At 41.6% G+C, this 17976-nt stretch overlaps 2 protein-coding genes across 2 annotated transcripts; both read left to right on the top strand.

Moving 5' to 3' along the window:
- Window positions 1–5021: 5021 nt before the first annotated feature.
- LOC123766679 (protein Star-like) lies at window positions 5022–5903 on the top strand. Its single transcript, XM_045755961.2, has one exon. It carries the CDS (start codon window positions 5022–5024, stop codon window positions 5901–5903), a length of 882 nt encoding a protein of 293 aa, XP_045611917.2.
- A 10069-nt stretch (window positions 5904–15972) lies between these two features.
- LOC138372136 (protein Star-like) lies at window positions 15973–16851 on the top strand. Its single transcript, XM_069337448.1, has one exon. It carries the CDS (start codon window positions 15973–15975, stop codon window positions 16849–16851), a length of 879 nt encoding a protein of 292 aa, XP_069193549.1.
- Window positions 16852–17976: the final 1125 nt, after the last annotated feature.

The following is a 17976-nucleotide window of genomic DNA, read 5'->3' as shown; positions in this document are numbered from 1 at the left end:
GGAATAGTGCTGTTTGTAAATAAAAAAAAAATCAAATGTTTTTTATAGTACCAATAGATTTGATATTGATAATTGTTCATGTCAGCTGTTTCACCTCCTTTATGAACTGGCGTCACTCTTGCTTTTTTAAGGATGTCAGGAAAAGTTTGACACTAGAGATTTGTTGAATAGCAGAGCTATGGGTGGTGCAAGAGCAGGGGCAGCACTCTTATATATCATAGGTGGTATTTCACTAATGTTCTCATCTTTGGTTTTAAGGGAATGAATTAGATCATTATCCAATGATAATTAGATTATTTATTACATTATTGTACATGATGAATGAAACACTCATCATGTGCAATGATGAAGCAATGTTGCAAACCGAAGAAAGTATGAAATGTTGCAAAGTTGCAAAGTGCATATGAGCAAAATGAAAAGGGGGAGAAAAAATGAAAATGCAGCCTACAAGTATCAAAAGAGATAGTGCAGAAAAAATGTCAAAAGGATCTTACAGTGAAAAAATAGAAGTGTGCGGCGTGAATGAAGTTCCTTTTTTGAGGTATGAGATAAGTTAAAGAGTCCACAAGGTTCTGATTGTGCTAGGAAAGGTTAATATTGCACGGATAAATCAAGGAATATAGGATGAACTTTGGCAGGTAAGATGATTCAGAGTAAAAAGATAAGGAAAAAACAAATAGTACAAAATGTGATTTAGTAATAAGAGAAGTAAAGACATTTTTAGTGCTCACAAACACTGGCGACTGCAATCACCCCTTCGCTTCACTGCCGTAGTAACGAAGGGTAATATTTTTCCATAGTTAACAGTTCACTAACACCATAATTTCTACAGGAAACACGAGGTAGTCTATCCTGGGCCACCACCACAACCACCACCAGCACTATCCATCACCACCAGCTCCTGCCACCACACTATCACCTGCACCGCTCAACTACCGACGCCTCCGACCCCACACCCGCATACTATCACCATTCAGAGATAAGCTTAATTGGATATTAACAAACGATTTGTCCATCACAATATATATCTCAAAGGAAGTAAGAGAGAGAGAGAGAGAGAGAGAGAGAGAGAGAGAGAGAGAGAGAGAGAGAGAGAGAGAGAGAGAGAGAGAGAGAGAGAGAGAGAGAGAGAGAGAGGGAGAGAGAGAGAGAGAGAGAGAGAGAGAGAGAGAGAGAGAGAGAGAGAGAGGGAGAGAGAGAGAGAGAGAGAGAGAGAGAGAGAGAGAGAGAGAGAGAGAGAGAGAGAGAGAGAGAGAGAGAGAGAGAGAGAGAGAGAGAGAGAGAGAGAGAGAGAGAGAGAGAGAGAGAGAGAGAGAGAGAGAGAGTGAGAGAGAGAGAGAGAGAGGGAGAGAGAGAGAGAGAGAGAGAGAGAGAGAGAGAGAGAGAGAGAGAGAGAGAGAGAGAGAGAGAGAGAGAGAGAGAGAGAGAGAGAGAGAGAGAGAGAGAGAGAGAGAGACATCATGGCCATGATAGAGCATGGATTTTGGTGAGCATGATAGATTTTGGTATGCCCATGCCTAAGGGCAAAGAACTATACCAAAGAAAACAGAGAGTTAGTATAAATGGGGTAAAGTTAGAGTGGGAAAATGTTGTAAGTGGAGTGCCTCAAGGCTCTGTCCTGGAACCTCTGTTATTCATAATATATATTTATACATATATATATATATAAATAAATAAATAAATAAATAAATAAATAAATAAATAAATAAATAAATAAATAAATATATATATATATATATATATATATATATATATATATATATATATATATATATATATATATATATATATATATATATATATATATTACTGAAAACTCACACCCCAGAAGTAACTCGAACCCATACTCCCAGGAGCAACGCAACTGGTATCTACAGGACGCCTTAATCCGCTTGACCATCACGACCAGACAAAAGGAAGTGATAGCCGAAGCTATTTGAGCCACTTCCCCGCCGGCACTCGGATGGTAGTCTTGGGCATAGCATTTTATCATATCACCTTATTCTTTGGGGCACACGTGAGGAACACAAATGCGAACAAGCCTGAATGGTTCCCAGGACTATATGCGACTGAAAACTCACACCCCAGAAGTGACTCGAACCCATACTGCCAGGAGCAACGCAATTGGTATCTACAGGACGCCTTAATCCGCTTGACCATCACGACCGGACAAAAGGAAGTGATAGCCGAAGCTATATGAACCACTTCCCCACTGGCACTCGGATGGTAATCTTGGGCATAGCATTTTATCATATCACCTCATTCTTTGGGGCACACGTGAGAAACATAAATGCGAGCAAGCCTGAATGGTCCCCAGGACTATATGGAGCATGAATAGTGGGTGCTCAACATTGCAAACAGAATTATATGCCCTGAAGGAGGCAATAAACTATACAATTGAGAATAATTTACATGATGTCATCATTCATACGGAATCTAAATCCTCGCTCCAGGCATTGTTATCCAGTCAGCACAGAGATAATATACAACTCCTCACAGAAATTCAACATATAGGAAAAGATGCCCATAATCGAGGGCTGTCAATCACCTTAAATTGGATACCAAGACACATTGGCATAGATGGTAATGAAAAGGCAGACTCACTAGCAAAAACTGCCACTGCTCTACCTGTTGTACAGGTTCAAATACTTCCAAGTTTCTCACAGATTAATGAGCAAATCAAGAAGAAAATATTCTCAACTATCAAAAGTTGCCACAGAGCCAAAGTAGCGGAAGGAAGATCCACTGCGATATGGTACGAACAAGCCACTGGGTACTACTCTTTCAAGCCTGGCAAAAAGATATCCAGAGACATTGCAGTAGCCATACACAGACTCAGACTTGGTTACAAGTGCTGCTGGGAGGTAATGAACCCAATACTTACAGAGTGTTATATCTGTGGAACAGAATCAGAGGCGCCACTATTGCACTACTTACTGGAATGTGAAGCTACTGAAGCCCTGCGCATCAAACTCAACATTAATCCAACGACAGCAGCTGCATTAGATGCACATTCCACCGCGACTACAATGATTAGAAAAGCCGTTGAGGAATGGGACTCACTAGTGAGCATTCTGCATCTACATCCGCCACCAAGATAATGTTAATAAAACAAAATTAAAACCAGTGCAATAAAACAGAAGCGATAAATAAGCAGGGAAAAATGTGAAATCCCTTCCTCCATATTAAACTTGGACCCAAATATCACAGAAACAAGGTTATCACGTATAACCAAACTCAATTACGGGCTCACCATAGCCCGTGCTACATGGACACTTCGTTCTGAGTAGCTAAATCTGAAACAACAACAACAACATTGCGAGAGAAGGAAAAACGAGAAAATATTACATGAACCTTCCTCCCTCCCAGCAGGTGCTGTGTCAGCAGTCTCTGTCTGGCAGCGGAGGTGAGCACTTGTCCTCCCAAACACTGCCTCCAGGAGTCACCACTCCATTATCGTGTCTAAAGTTTAATTATAGACTCAAACGTGGCAATGAGGGATATTATTAGTACAGAAGTTTGGCCACTCAAAATGTGAATAATTGACAATAGCTTAAAATTTTTGTAAGTGGAAACGCGTCATAAATTAAAGGAATATCGTTAAGTATTGTTTAGTTCACGTGGAAAACTTACATTGTAAAAATAAAGGGAAGATAAAAGTATATATTCCTGGGAAGATGAGCTCAACTCTTGTGGTGAAAATGTGTTGGTTCTTGACGTTGGTCCTGATCACTTTCACCTGTTACCATGTGGTGAGTGACCTAGTTGTGCTTGCGGGGGTTGAGCTAGGGTGGGTAGAATTCTACCCACCTCAAGACTCCGCTCCAATATAGAAGCATCAAGAAATATGGACCAATAGGCTTTCTACAATCACTTCCATTTCAATACCTATTGTTTCGTGTTCTGTCTTGTGTTGATGAAATTAATACCCTATTAATGCCACCTCTTGTTCTGTCTTGTGTTGATGAAATTAATACCCTATTAATGCCACCTCACCCCCATCCACCTCACTCAAATGTAGATATAAACAAAATCGGAGATGTGTAAGTTCTATTCAGTTGTGTATTTGTTAACTAAAGTCTTTGAAAATGTAATAAGTTTTACGAAACGCGCTCGTGTCGCGTCAGACTAGAAATAAAAATGAATTTTGGAGAATTGATTTTTGATTTACCTCCAACAGTGAAAAGAAATGTACGAAAGATTGAGAAAATTCGTGTTAGAATTATTAATCTTACTTTTTCGGTCATATTTAATAATATGACCGAAATAATTATAATAATGTACGAAAGATTGAGAAAGTTCGTGTTAGAATTATTAATCTTACTTTTCGGTCATAATTAATAATATATATATATATATATATATATATATATATATATATATATATATATATATATATATATATATATATATATATATATATATATATATATATATATAGATATATATATATATACAGAAATCATAATAGCGTGATGCATCAATGAACGAATCCACAAGGGCCGTGACGAGGATTCGAACCTACGTCCGTATATATATGTAGCTAAGCCCTACAACTTTACTATTGTGATCATTGTTGTCTTCTTATATGTGCCATCAATGTGCTTTAGTGTGTCAAATTAGTGTCTTTGTCAAATTTTCATACAATGTACCTGTTAACATTCCATAAATTTTGCTAGAAATTATCTATTTAATATTATCTGTTAGATTAAGGACCTGCTCGAAACGCTGTGCGTACTAGTGGCTTTACAAGAATGTAAACACATTATGCTATGTTCTCTCATAAGCCCAATGTAACTTCTTATATATATAAATAAATAAATAAATACTTATCACCGACACCCTTGATTAAGAGAGAAAAATAAGTACACCCAAGAATACCATTAACACAGTTATCATCAACACCATTAACACAGTTATCATCAACGCCATTAACACAGTTATCATCAACATCATCACTATCATCAACATCATTACTATTATCAACGCCATTAACACTTTATCATCAACAGAGTGTCAACATGGACCTCCGGTCGCCTGGGGACCAAGACGAAGTTCTGGCCAGGCTTCGTGGCCCGCTGGTCGCTGACGACCCTCGAGTCCTGGACATATTACGTCGCCATTACCTGACTCCGCCATCCACGAGGCCCTACAACCTGTCCCCCGAACCCCTCTTCAAGTTCCTCATATATTTCGAAGACCACACGTTCTTTACAAGCAATATAGAAAAGTTATTTGGCGACCATCATGGTGGATTCTTTGTGGAAGCCGGAGCCTTCGATGGAGAACAGGTATCAAACACTCTCCGCCTTGAAAAGGAGTTGGGTTGGACAGGTTTGCTGATCGAGCCCAACCATGAGAGCTACAAAAAGCTGACGATGAAGCACCGCAAGGCGTGGACCTCCAACACCTGCTTGTCGACGGAGAACCACCCGAAGGAGCAGGTGTTGGTCTCCCTCGTCAAAAAAATAAACAGGATGTCAATGCAGGAAAGGATGCTCGCTAACCGTCGTAGTGCCTCCCATCTCCTCGGCGTCAAACGCAACACCACCGTTTACGACAGTTTTATTGACACGTCAGACAAGTCTTATTCTGTGGTGCAGTGCTTCCCTCTGGCGTCCTACCTGTTGGCCCTCAAGGTGTCCACAGTGGACTTCCTCTCCCTGGACATCGAAGGGGCGGAGAAAAGTGTCCTCAAGAATTTTCCCTGGGACAGAATCACCATCCGCGCCATGGTGGTCGAGGAAGTCCACTTCAAGGATTTCAACCACCAGTTTGTCGACGACATGAAGAACAGAGGATTCGTCCTGATTGACAAAAAGGGCTTCGATTATTTTTTTGTGAAGGGAGACGACCCGATCATGATGAAAGTCCAAGCAATGCCCTTACCTCCACAAAATTAAAACTTCCTAGAGTTTGTAATTAATATGTACAAGCATAAGTGCCCAACCCATTTGGAAGGGATATGGTCGGTATAGCCTTGCATTTTGCTGGACGGCGTTCGATTCCCAACCGTCAGAGCGGTTCGGCAACATTCCTTGCCTCCATCCTATCCCTGATCCTCGTTCTCATATCCCTTCCAAATGCTACATACTCGTATTGACTAAACTGCGTCAATTCAGACCCCGCTCTCCATAGCTTCCTAACCCAAGAGCATTAAGTGAGGAGCAAGTTTATAACTATGTACACAGTTTAAATCATTTACGTTCACGAGAAGACTACTTGAACTCAATAAGTAATCTACTTGAGTTCTAGTCAGGCCCGAGTTATCTTTCCCCTGATAATTACTATATCATACTTGAACCTGCGTTCTCGTGGCTCTCAGACACACGCCTTTAACCCAAGTGGAGGTCAAGGCGTGCGTGTCTGGGAGCCCAAGAACGCTCGTTCAAATTCCAGCAATGTTCCAGATGATTGGAACAATGTTGGAATGATATGTGATATGTCAGTGATGTGATCATTGACATATCACATCACTATGATTTCTTGATGTTTATTTCCATGATTTTTGTTCGGTTATATTTTCTTAAATGTAGAGAGTTTGACTGTCATGTGATTGCTCAGCAGTTTTGTGTTGTTAACTGTATAAGCAACCATCCTCCTGTTTGGACAGTACCTATTGTGACGGTCGTCAATAGTTTTTGATGTGTAGCGCCTCGCTAATGTCCAGTCTTCTGTTGTCGTTATGCACAACCAGGCCATCACCAGACACATCTTAACAAGCAGCACTGCAATAGTCGACAGGTATAACGACATCAGAAAACTGGATATCAACGAGGCCCTACACATAAAAAAATCAAGACCAGTAATTAACAACCAGTTAACACATAATTACATTCTACCCACTTAAAGATCACGAGCCAACACAGAGACAAGATCCCCAAGAACATAAGCTGCTTATGTTAAAGCATATATTACAATATTAATATACCTTATGTTATGCCATTCATTAACTTTGTTTCATCTACTTGTTCTGTATCACCTCACCCAAAGAGAATGCCTTTGCAAAAGTACGATATATAGCACAGCTCCTGTGCCAGGTAAGTCCATTACGGGCTCACCATACCTCGTGCTATTTGCCCCGCTCCTGTGCCAGGTAAGTTCCGGGCTCAGCATAGCCCGTGCAACTTGGAACTTGTTCCAAGTAGCTGAATCTATAAAAACAACAACAGCATGGTATATTTGTCATTGAGAATGTAATGAGTGACCATGCAAAACGCATCCTTACGCGTCAGACCAAAATAAAAAAATGTGAAAATGAACTTTGAAGAGTTTTTTTTTTAAATTTAGGTTAAGATAGGTTAGGTTAGGTTAGGTTAGGTTAGGGAGGGTTGGTTAGGTTAGGTTAGGTTAGGTTAGGTTAGGTTAGGTTAGGGAGGGTTGGTTAGGTTAGGTTAGGTTAGGTTAGGTTAGGTTAGGTTAGGGAGGGTTGGTTAGGTTCGGTCATATATCCACGTAAGTTTTAACTCAAATTTAAACAAATTAACTTATACATAATGAAATGGACAGATTTATCATTTCATAAGATAAAAATTAGAAAGATATAAATTCAAGACAACTTTGCTTATTAGACAAATCAGCCCTTGCATAGTAGGCCGAGTACGACGTTCTGGCTACTAGGTACAACATATTATATATTAGGGGTACCACCTCTGGTGCAATTGCAGGGACCCACATCCTCGAAGAAGAAAACAAAGAGCATTCAGAGAAGATCTTGTGGATTCTCACTGAATACTTTATTCTTTTCCTCTCCTACCACCCCTATTATTTTGTTGTATGTTTTGTTTTATTTTATTGCAATGCTACAGTTTACAGAGCACACACACACACACACAATTATATAACAATTAAACAATCAGCGTTCGAAGACCTCGTCCAGCTCCTCGGAAGTTGGGTGCGTACCCAGGATACAGCACGCATTTCCCCTCTGAACTGCGACACTGAGGCGCTGGAACAGGAAACTGGCTGCTCGTGGGTCTCTAGTTTTCCCAATGAGTTCCTCACCAACCTCCTTTAAAAACTTGAGTGCACATTTACCCCAGGCGCCCAGAGTCTCAGAGCCTATCGGCACGAACCTGTAACAACGTTCTAGGTCCCTGTACTTGTGGATTTTCTGGGTCTCCCTGAAGGTGGCTGCTCCACCTCCCTCCGCTGAGCTGTAACGTAAATAGATATCAGCCAATGAAGATGCACAGGTGTAATCCCATACGACCTGTTTACCTTCCCTCCATGGCTGCAGGGTGACTCTATCTGGGCGTTTTTGGCTGTTGTCAGGTCTGCACAACTGGGGTTCCCTTTGTGCTGGACACCCAGCTGTATCCAAACTTCTCTTGATGTCATTGACTGCTTCGTGTCTGGCAATCTTTCCCTGTGTCTTACGACAGATGAGACCATGGCTGCCGTATTGGTCTGCCCGTGCATGGCCGTAAATACACCGGTGTTCGGTGGAGATAGGGGCGGCAAGGCGCAGAGCAACACCAATACTTAGGGCCCGATGGTCCAGGCGGGTGCCTAAGGCGGAATTAGGGACTGCCAACAGGAAGTCCCCAGCATGGGGGGCTTGCACAGCTAGGAGACGCGCTCTGTCCTTCTGAGAAGATGCGTCCAGCAATGCTTTGGCGATGTTCTCCACTATGGGGCTATCCCATTTGGCCTGTTTACCGTCGTTTGGAAAAGTTGGTCGGGTGTGTGAATTGGCAAGAGTGTCCCACTGACCAGCTCCTTCCACAAATTTGGGATCACGAATCCCAGTGGAGTTCCTTAGGTATTCTGGTAGTATTTCCTTCACTAATTCACTTGTAGCACTGGTCGAGGATAAGAATGCCGGCAATGCTAACTGTGTCGCCTTGCGAATACCTATACCCCTGAGTCTAACTGGGAGCGTTGCTTGGTCCCACTGGTCATCTTGCAGCGAGAGGTTTAACACTTTCATAGTTATTGTCTTTAGGAGTGAGTCGTATTCCTTTGACTCCCAGAATTTTGCAACAAACTGGAAAACGTTATGCTCACCTTTGCACTATGGGTCCATTAAAAAAGAAATGGGAAACTTGGAAACATGTCCGATATAAAAGCAGAGAAATTGATGTAACGATGACCAGATTAAGGCTGGGACACACCAAACTAGCAGCACACAGCTCTAAGTACAGAACAGACATCAACGAACTCTGTACTCACTGTCAGGTGCCTGAAACAGTCGAACACTATCTCCTTCACTGCTTCCGACATCATAGTGCCAGAGTAAATTTCAAACAAGTCTTTATCACACTTAAAATACCCTTCACCATCGAGCATATATTAGGAGGTGGCGACCACTCGTTACAAGAAAAATACCAAATAGTCAAAGCACTGGCAATATTAAAGTAGAGTAAATGTGACCCTTCTATCACTTTCTGACATGTGGACAATGTAAGCCAGGCGTCAGGGAGGAAAGAGGGCAGCCATTGTTGTTTTGTACGAGACCAGAGGCTCACACGGGAGCAAATTCGGCTCCTGTTAAATTTACTTGGACGTAGTGTTATGGAAACTAAAGGTGTTCCATTATCAACACGCTGTCTACAAATTCAAGTTAAGTGTTCTTTCCGAAACCCATTATCTATCATTGGTGGCCATTAATGTCATTGGGTAGGGTTTGCCGGTTAGAACGCGAAATCGCCTCATACTAAAGGTCAAGACGAGGAAGCAAGATTTGTGCACCAGTTACTGGGTGATGGAAGCTACCTCAAAGAAGATAATTTGGTGTCTACACCCTAGTTATACCTGGTGGACTAACCTGCTGTACTATAAGATAAGGAACCTCTTCAATGTATGTAGTTAATTCTGTAGTTTGATTGGCTGCATATATATAAATATATCTTTACAGTCGACCAACAAATTGGGCCACATCTGACCCGCGCCACATTTATACCTGGCGCCACCAACAGCTAAACACAGAAAACAACTGCCTCGTCGCAGCCCCAAGGATCAGCTGACGCCATAAACACAACACACCGCCCTACGGTGCAACAAGTCTCCCTACAACATACACCTCTGTTTTAATCACCGTTCCTCTATCTACAGCACAACGCAACAAGCACCTTGGTAGCTCCGATCATCTTCAACATAAACGCGTCCACCAACATCAGTACTGGTGCAGTCATCGGGAGGACAAACCCTTCATGCAAACTGCACCTACTATCAACAAGAAGATAACACTTCGCCCCCTTCCCACACTCTTGCGGGTGAGAATGCATGTGTGTGTGTATATATGTATGTATATGTGTGTGTGTATGTATATGTATGGGTATAAAGGATATATGGAAGCTGATCAGAATTACATTTCACCTTTGTGAATGTACATTAATGACACTATGTAAAAGACACATCAAACACTTTATGTAGGGCATACGTAAATCTGTGTATCTATGTATTTACGTATGTAGGTTAGCTTAGCATTTTAAACGCACCGAATCACCTTCTGTGGTTGAGTGTTCAATAAACCCTTGAACTATATGTTTAACACATCTCTAACCCTGTCCATGGAGGACAGAAGAAAATGTATATATGCTGGTTAGCATTGTAAATGTGTGGCCACGTCTGTGGTAGAAAATAATAAAAAAAAAAAAACATAATAAAAAATTAAAATAAAATAACTCTTGCGGGTGGGCCGCGATCATCATTCTTCATTTATATTCATATGTCCGTGTAGGGAATTTTATTGCGATCTCAAAGATACCAAATTTAACGCTGTAGGACAAGTGTGGAGTTGACAACTCTGAAAAGAATAGAAACATCTCTTCTCTGTTTGGAGCTCATGCACAAGCTCATGGCTAGTGATCCACGTATTTTCTTGATTGGTAGTGGTTTAAATCACAGTTTGGTGACATTTTATACATATGTTCTTCTAGAACATTCTATTGCGAACACATTGGTAAAAAATTGAAATCTGTACATCGAAAATTAAGATCAGGACAGTGAAAAGAGTATACACTTTTCAGTGTTTCCGCTCGATCGCCCACAAACGCCCAGAGCACATTGCTCTAACTTTTTCCTTGTTCGCCGGGCGCACTTGGGTGCGAGAAAGTGATGTTGTGTACCGTGACTTTAGCAAAGCTTTAACATAAGAACATAAGAACAAAGGTAACTGCAGAAGGCCTATTGGCCCATACGAGGCAGCTCCTATTTATAACTACTAAATCCCACTCATTTACATGTCCAACCCACGCTTGAAACAATCGAGGGACCCCACCTCCACCACATTACGCGGCAATTGGTTGATACAGTGCCACATGAAAGACTGATTAAAAAGATAGAGGCTCATGGTATTCGGGGCTGCTATATTAAGCTGGATTAGGGCATGGCTATACCAAAGAAAACAGAGAGTTAGTGTAAATGGGGTTAAGTCAGATTGGGAAAATGTTGTAAGTGGAGTGCCTCAAGGCTCTGTCCTGGGACATCTGTTGTTTATAATATATATAAATGATTCAGATTCAGGTTTGAGAAGCAACATTTGCAAATTTGCAGATGATACAAAAATCGGTAGGGAAATTAACAAGGAAGAAGACTCACTATCACTTCACGTTGATATAAATAGGGTTTTGAAATGGCCAAAGGATTGGCAGATGTAGTTTAATCCTGATAAATGTAAAGTTTTCAGGCTACGTAATGATGATAGAGTTACAAGATACGAGCTAGATGGCGTTGCTAACTAACTAACGCTTCGATTTATAAATCCCAGTGTCCTATTTGCCTTATTACGAACATTTATGCATTGATTTTTTGGTTTAAAATTCTTACTAATCATAACTACCAGATCCCTTTTGCAATCTGACTTCGCAATCTCAACACCATCTAGCTCGTATCTTGTAACTCTATCATCATTGCCTAGCCTCAAAACCTTACCTTTGTCAGCATTTGTATAAAATTCAGTGTTTCTTTATGCACATTGACTTATGGAACTTTAATTTTATTGTTTATTTATATGGTAACTTCATATTTTACAATTTTAACTTAGTGTTGATTATTGCAGGGAGTTTCCTTGTGAGAGAAGGAAAAACGAGAAAATATTACATGAACCTTCCTCCCTCCCAGCAGGTGCTGTGTCAGCAGTCTCTGTCTGGCAGCGGAGGTGAGCACTTGTCCTCCCAAACACTGCCTCCAGGAGTCACCACTCCATTATCCTGTCTTAAGTTTAATTATAGACTCAAACGTGGCAATGAGGGATATTATTAGTACAGAAGTTTGGCCACTCAAAATGTGAATAATTGACAATAGCTTAAAATTTTTGTAAGTGGAAACGCGTCATAATTTAAAGGAATATCGTTAAGTATTGTTTAGTTCACGTGGAAAACTTACATTGTAAAAATAAAGGGAAGATAAAAGTATATATTCCTGGGAAGATGAGCTCAACTCCTGTGGTGAAAATGTGTTGGTTCTTGACGTTGGTCCTGATCACTTTCACCTGTTACCATGTGGTGAGTGACCTAGTTGTGCTTGCGGGGGTTGAGCTCTGGCTCTTTGGGCCCGCCTCTTAACTGGCAATCAATCAACTGATTTTTTGTTCACACACACATACAACCACACACCCAGGAAGCAGCCTATAGCAGCTGTCTAACTCCCAGGTACCAATTTATTGTTAGGTGAACAGGTGCATCAGGGTGAAAGAAACTTAGCCCATTTGTTTCCGCCTCCGCCGGGAATTGATCCCGGACCTTAGGACTACGAACCCCGAGCGCTATCCACTCAGCCATCAGAAGTGGTAGAAACCTCTACCACTTCCTGTGGTTGAGGTGATCAGGCTTCATCTCCTGGACCCCGGTCCTTTTAGAAATGTCTCACAATGCACTCGTGTCAAACCCTTATTGGAAGCTGTACCTGGAGTTAGGCACCGGTGTGGTCAGTAAATGGAAGGGTGATCTAAGGTACAATGCTCATCCTTGACAAAGGGTGATCTAAGGTACAATGCTCATCCTTGACAAAGGGTGATCTAAGGTACAATGCTCATCCTTGACAAAGGGTGATCTAAGGTACAATGCTCATCCTTGACAAAGGGTGATCTAAGGTACAATGCTCATTCCTGACAAAGGGTGACCTAAGGTACAAAGCTCATCCTTGACAAAGGGTGATCTAAGGTACAATGCTCATCCTTGACGAAGGGAGCCTTGCTATAGTGTATATAATGAATGATATACGGTGAGAGAACTCAATAGGAAGTTAGAAACACAAATAAGACAGAGACAGATGGAGTAAGTGACGCTGACATGTAGTGTGAGTGGCCAGCAAGTGGTAGAAACGTCTACCACTACTAAGCAGCATAAGTGGTAGAAGCCGTCACCTTCTACAATATCAAAAGTATAATATGACAATTGAACTTCCACAGATGTTGAAGCACCAAGCACTATTAGGTCAGAGGCGGGGGTCCTAGAGGTAAATTGTCCTTCCTTGCCAGACATAGATTGTTCAGTAGTGACAAGAGAGTTCCATCATCCTCTCACTAAAACCCAAAGCTGGGAACATTAGTGAAATACCGCCCATGGTATACAAGGGTGCCTCCCATGCCCTTGCCCCACCCATAGCTCTGTTGTTCAACAAATACCTAGAGTGGCATACCTTCCCTGATATCCTTAAAAAAAGCAAGAGTAACGCCAGTTCATAAAGGAGGCAATCCGGTAGACATAAACAATTACAGACCAATATCAAATCTACCTACATTATAAAAAATATTTTAAAAAATTATTTACAAACAGCTCTACTCCTACCTCGTAAAATTCGACATACTCAGCCTGTCAGTTTGGCTTCCGCTCCCAAAAGAGTACCAACGATGCAATTATTAGTCTGCTTGATATAATCTACTCAGCCCTTGACAAAAATGAGTTTCCGATGACCTGAAAAAGGCCTTTGATTCTGTTATCCATAACTACCTCTTACTTAGACTCCTCCATTATGGAATCCGAGGCCTTGCCCTGAACTACATCCGATCCTACCTTAGTGACAGACACCAATATGTAGCCATTAATGATATAACCTCTCCCACTCTACCACTAACCGTAGGGTTCCACAGGGCAGCATCCTAGGACCTCTCCTATTTCTTTATTTACATCAATGATCTGCCTAATGTCTCTAACATTCTTAAACCCATATTGTTTGCTGACGATACTACCCTCATCTACTTAGACCCCAACCCACACATATGGACCCCAACCCCTAACTCACAACCCCCCCACAACCCAACCATGGACCCCAACCCACAAATATTAAATAATGTTGTAAATAACGAAATAAAAAAAAATCCACTTATGGATATCAACCAACAAACTCACACTAAACTTAAAAAAGACCTACTTCATCTTATTTGGAAGCTAATCAGCAAATGCAATTCAGCTTCAGATAGACATCAACAATAAAAATTGTCGAAAGTTCCTTGGCCTATACTTAGACAAGAGACTCAATTTCAGCACACACATACAACACATAACTAAGAAAGTCTCTAAAAGAGTTGGTATACTCTCTAAAATCAGATTTGATGTACCTAACTCTGTTCTCCTCTCACTATATTATGCACTAATCTGTCCCTATCCTACTTATAGTATCTGTGTATGACGTTCAACCACTACAAACTACCTCAAGTCCATCATCACCCAGCAAAAATCTGCCATCAGAACAATAACAAACTTTGCTTTCAGATAACACTCAGCTCCCTAAACCCCCTAAACATGCTGAACATAAGCTCACTCCACACATTCTCTTGTAACATCTATATTTGCAAAACCCTGTTCTTAAATGCAATCCCCCCCCCCCCCGCCGTGGTGTTGGGGGTTAAGGCGCTCGCCTGGCGTTCCGCGAGAGCTTTGTCCTGGGTTCGTATCCTGGCCGGGGAGGATTTACTAGGTGCAAATCCTTAACTGTAGCCTGTGTGCAGTACTCTCTCAACAGTAAAATGGGTACCTGGTTGTTAAACTATTCTTCGCGGGAGTCGTATTCCAGGGAACATAGGATTAAGAACTTGCCCGAAATGCTACACGTACTAGTGGCTGTACAAGAATGTAATAACTCTTGTGTACATGAAAAAAAAACCCTGTTCTGAAACTCTTCCTGGACAGATATAATAGGACCCATAATCACTACACCAGAAATAAATATCCCTTTGATATCTCCGGAGTGAAACTTATTCTGTGTAAACACTCTATGCAAATAAAGAGACCTAGTCTAAGTAACCCACTCCCTAACGAATTGAAAAGTTGTCCAACTTTTGCCTTATTCAAAAACAAAAACAAAAAGTACCTAATTTCATCCTCATTGTTTCCTACCTGGTGCTTTAAACTCACACTGTGTCTTGTGCTACTCAATCCCCAAATATATGTACCTAAGCCATACAACTTTACCATTGTAATCATTGATATCATCTCATATCATGGTTGTTATATTGAACACATATTGTGTGGTACCCAATCTCCTAATATATATGTATGTAGCTAAGCCATATCACTTTACCATTGTGATCATTGCTGTCTTCTTATGTGTGATATCAATGTGTCTACTAATCTTTGTCAAATTTTATAACGATGTACCTGTTAACATTTTGTCAATTTTGCTAGAAATTACCTACTTAAAATTATCTGTTATATTAAGGACCAGCTCGAAACGCTGTGCGTACTAGTGGCTTTACAAGAATGTAAACACATCCACACATCATGCTATGTACCTTCATAAACCCAATGTACCTTCTTGTATAAATATGTATGTATAAAAGTATATATATTTATAAATAAATAAATAAATAAATACATATCACCGAACCCCTTGAGGAAGAGAGAGAAAAATAAGTACACTCAACAATACCATTAACACAGTTATCATCAACACCATTAGCACAGTTATCATCAACATCATCACTATCATCAACGCCATTAACAGTGTTATCATCAACATCATCACTATCATCATCATCATCACTATCATCAACGCCATTAACACAGTTATCATCAACAGAGTGTCAAGATGTACCTCCGGCCGCCTGGGGACCAAGACGAAGTTCTGGCCAGGCTTCGTGGCCCGCTGGCCGCTGACGACCCTCGAGTCCTGGACATATTAGGTCGCCATTACCTGACTCCGCCATCCACCAGGCCCTACAACCTGTCCACCGATCCCCTCTACATGAAAGTGCTCTTAAGTGAATACCCCAAGTTTCTTTTAACCAATATAGAGAAACTATTTGGCGACCAACATGGCGGGTTCTTTGTAGAAGCTGGAGCCTATGATGGTGAAAGGGCATCAAACACCCTCCGCCTTGAAAAGGAATTGGGTTGGACAGGTCTGCTGATCGAGCCCAACCATGAGAGCTACAGTAAGCTGACGACGAAGCATCGAAAGGCGTGGACCTCCAACACCTGCTTGTCGACGGAGAACTACCCGAAGGAGCAGGTGTTGGTCTCCCTCGTCAAAAGACTAAAGAGTGTAATGTCAATACAGGAAAAGATGCTCGCTAACCGTCATAGTGCTTCCTATCTCCTCGGCGTCAAACTCAACAACACCATCTACGACAGTTTTATTGACACATCAGACAAGTCTTATTCTGTGGTGCAGTGCTTCCCTCTGGCGTCCTACCTGTTGGCCCTCAAGGTGTCCACAGTGGACTTCCTCTCCCTGGACATCCAAGGGGCAGAGAAAAGTGTCCTCAAGAATTTTCCCTGGGACAGAATCACCATCCGCGCCATGGTGGTCGAGGAAGTCCACTTCAAGGATTTCAACCACCAGTTTGTCGACGACATGAGGAACAGAGGGTTCGTGTTGGTCGCCAAGGAAGGCATTAACTATATATTTGTGAAGGAAAATGACCCACTCATTAAGAAATTCAACTCGGCACCAATTACCCACTAAATTTAAGCTAACCAAAAAATGTATATGCAAATCAAAATACGTGATTATGAATTTTTATCAGTCTTTCGGATCCTTCAATATATATTATTTTTACATTAATTATTAAAAAATAGATGCAATTTTTTTTATAAATGAAAAAATAAAACACTTGCATGTAATAATCAATTATTGTAAATATAAAAAAAGGTAAGGGAGTACCACCTCTGGCTGGAAGACGGGGACCCATAGCCTCGGAGGAAACCACACATAATGCATTAGAGGGAATGTTTAGGTCCTCTCCAATATAATTTCTGTGTTCTTTTATCCTTCCACCCCCTTCCTTGTGTGTGTTTTTCTTTGTTCTTTATTATGTATTAAAGGTTACAAGATATACATTGATTGATTCAAAAAGTGCAAAGAGGTTATGGATCTCTTGAAGCTCCTCCGCTTCCGGACAGCAACCGAGGATGCAGCAGGCATTTCCCCTCTGGATCGCCACACTGAGGCGCTGAAAGAAAAAACTGGCAGCCCATGGGTCTCTGGTGACGTCAATGAGCTTGGAGTCCAATTCCCTGAGAAATCCCAAGGCACTCCTACCCCAGGGGCCATACCTCTCAGATGCTATGGGAACAAAGGTGTATTGACCTTCCAATCGCCTGTATTTGACTGATTTTGCTATTTCCCTGTGGTTTGCCGCCCCACCTGCTTGATCAGCACCGAAGTGTACGTAGGTATCAGCCAGGGTGGATACACATGTGTAGTCCCACACCAACTGTTTGCCCCTTTTCCAAGGGTATATAGTGATGCTATCAAAGCGAAGTGCGGGGTCATCCGGTTTTTTTCCCCTAAGATGCGAGGTTCTCTCTATCTGCTGGGCATTGAGCTGAGACGAGGCTCCTCATGATGACGTCATTGACCTCGTTGTGTCGTGCATGCCAGCCCTTTGTGCTTCCGCAATGCAACCCCATGCAGTACATATTGGTCTGCTTCCATCCTGTTGTAAATACACTTGTATTCAATGTGAATTGGGGCACCAAGGCGGAGGGTCACTGCTAGACGAAGGGATTCTGGATCTAGGCCCGTGCCCATTGCCGACATGGGTACTGCCAGGAGGAAGTCTCCTGCATGGGGGGCACGCACTGCTCT

This window comes from Procambarus clarkii, chromosome 5, assembly GCF_040958095.1.
Source record: "Procambarus clarkii isolate CNS0578487 chromosome 5, FALCON_Pclarkii_2.0, whole genome shotgun sequence".
Lineage (NCBI taxonomy): Eukaryota > Metazoa > Arthropoda > Malacostraca > Decapoda > Cambaridae > Procambarus > Procambarus clarkii.
This window is presented reverse-complemented; position numbering and strand designations above follow the sequence as displayed.

Excerpts from the sequence above, each read along its gene's own strand:
- LOC123766679 (XM_045755961.2), top strand. The coding sequence starts at position 5,022 with ATGGACCTCCGGTCGCCTGGGGACCAAGACGAAGTTCTGGCCAGGCTT.
- LOC138372136 (XM_069337448.1), top strand. The coding sequence starts at position 15,973 with ATGTACCTCCGGCCGCCTGGGGACCAAGACGAAGTTCTGGCCAGGCTT.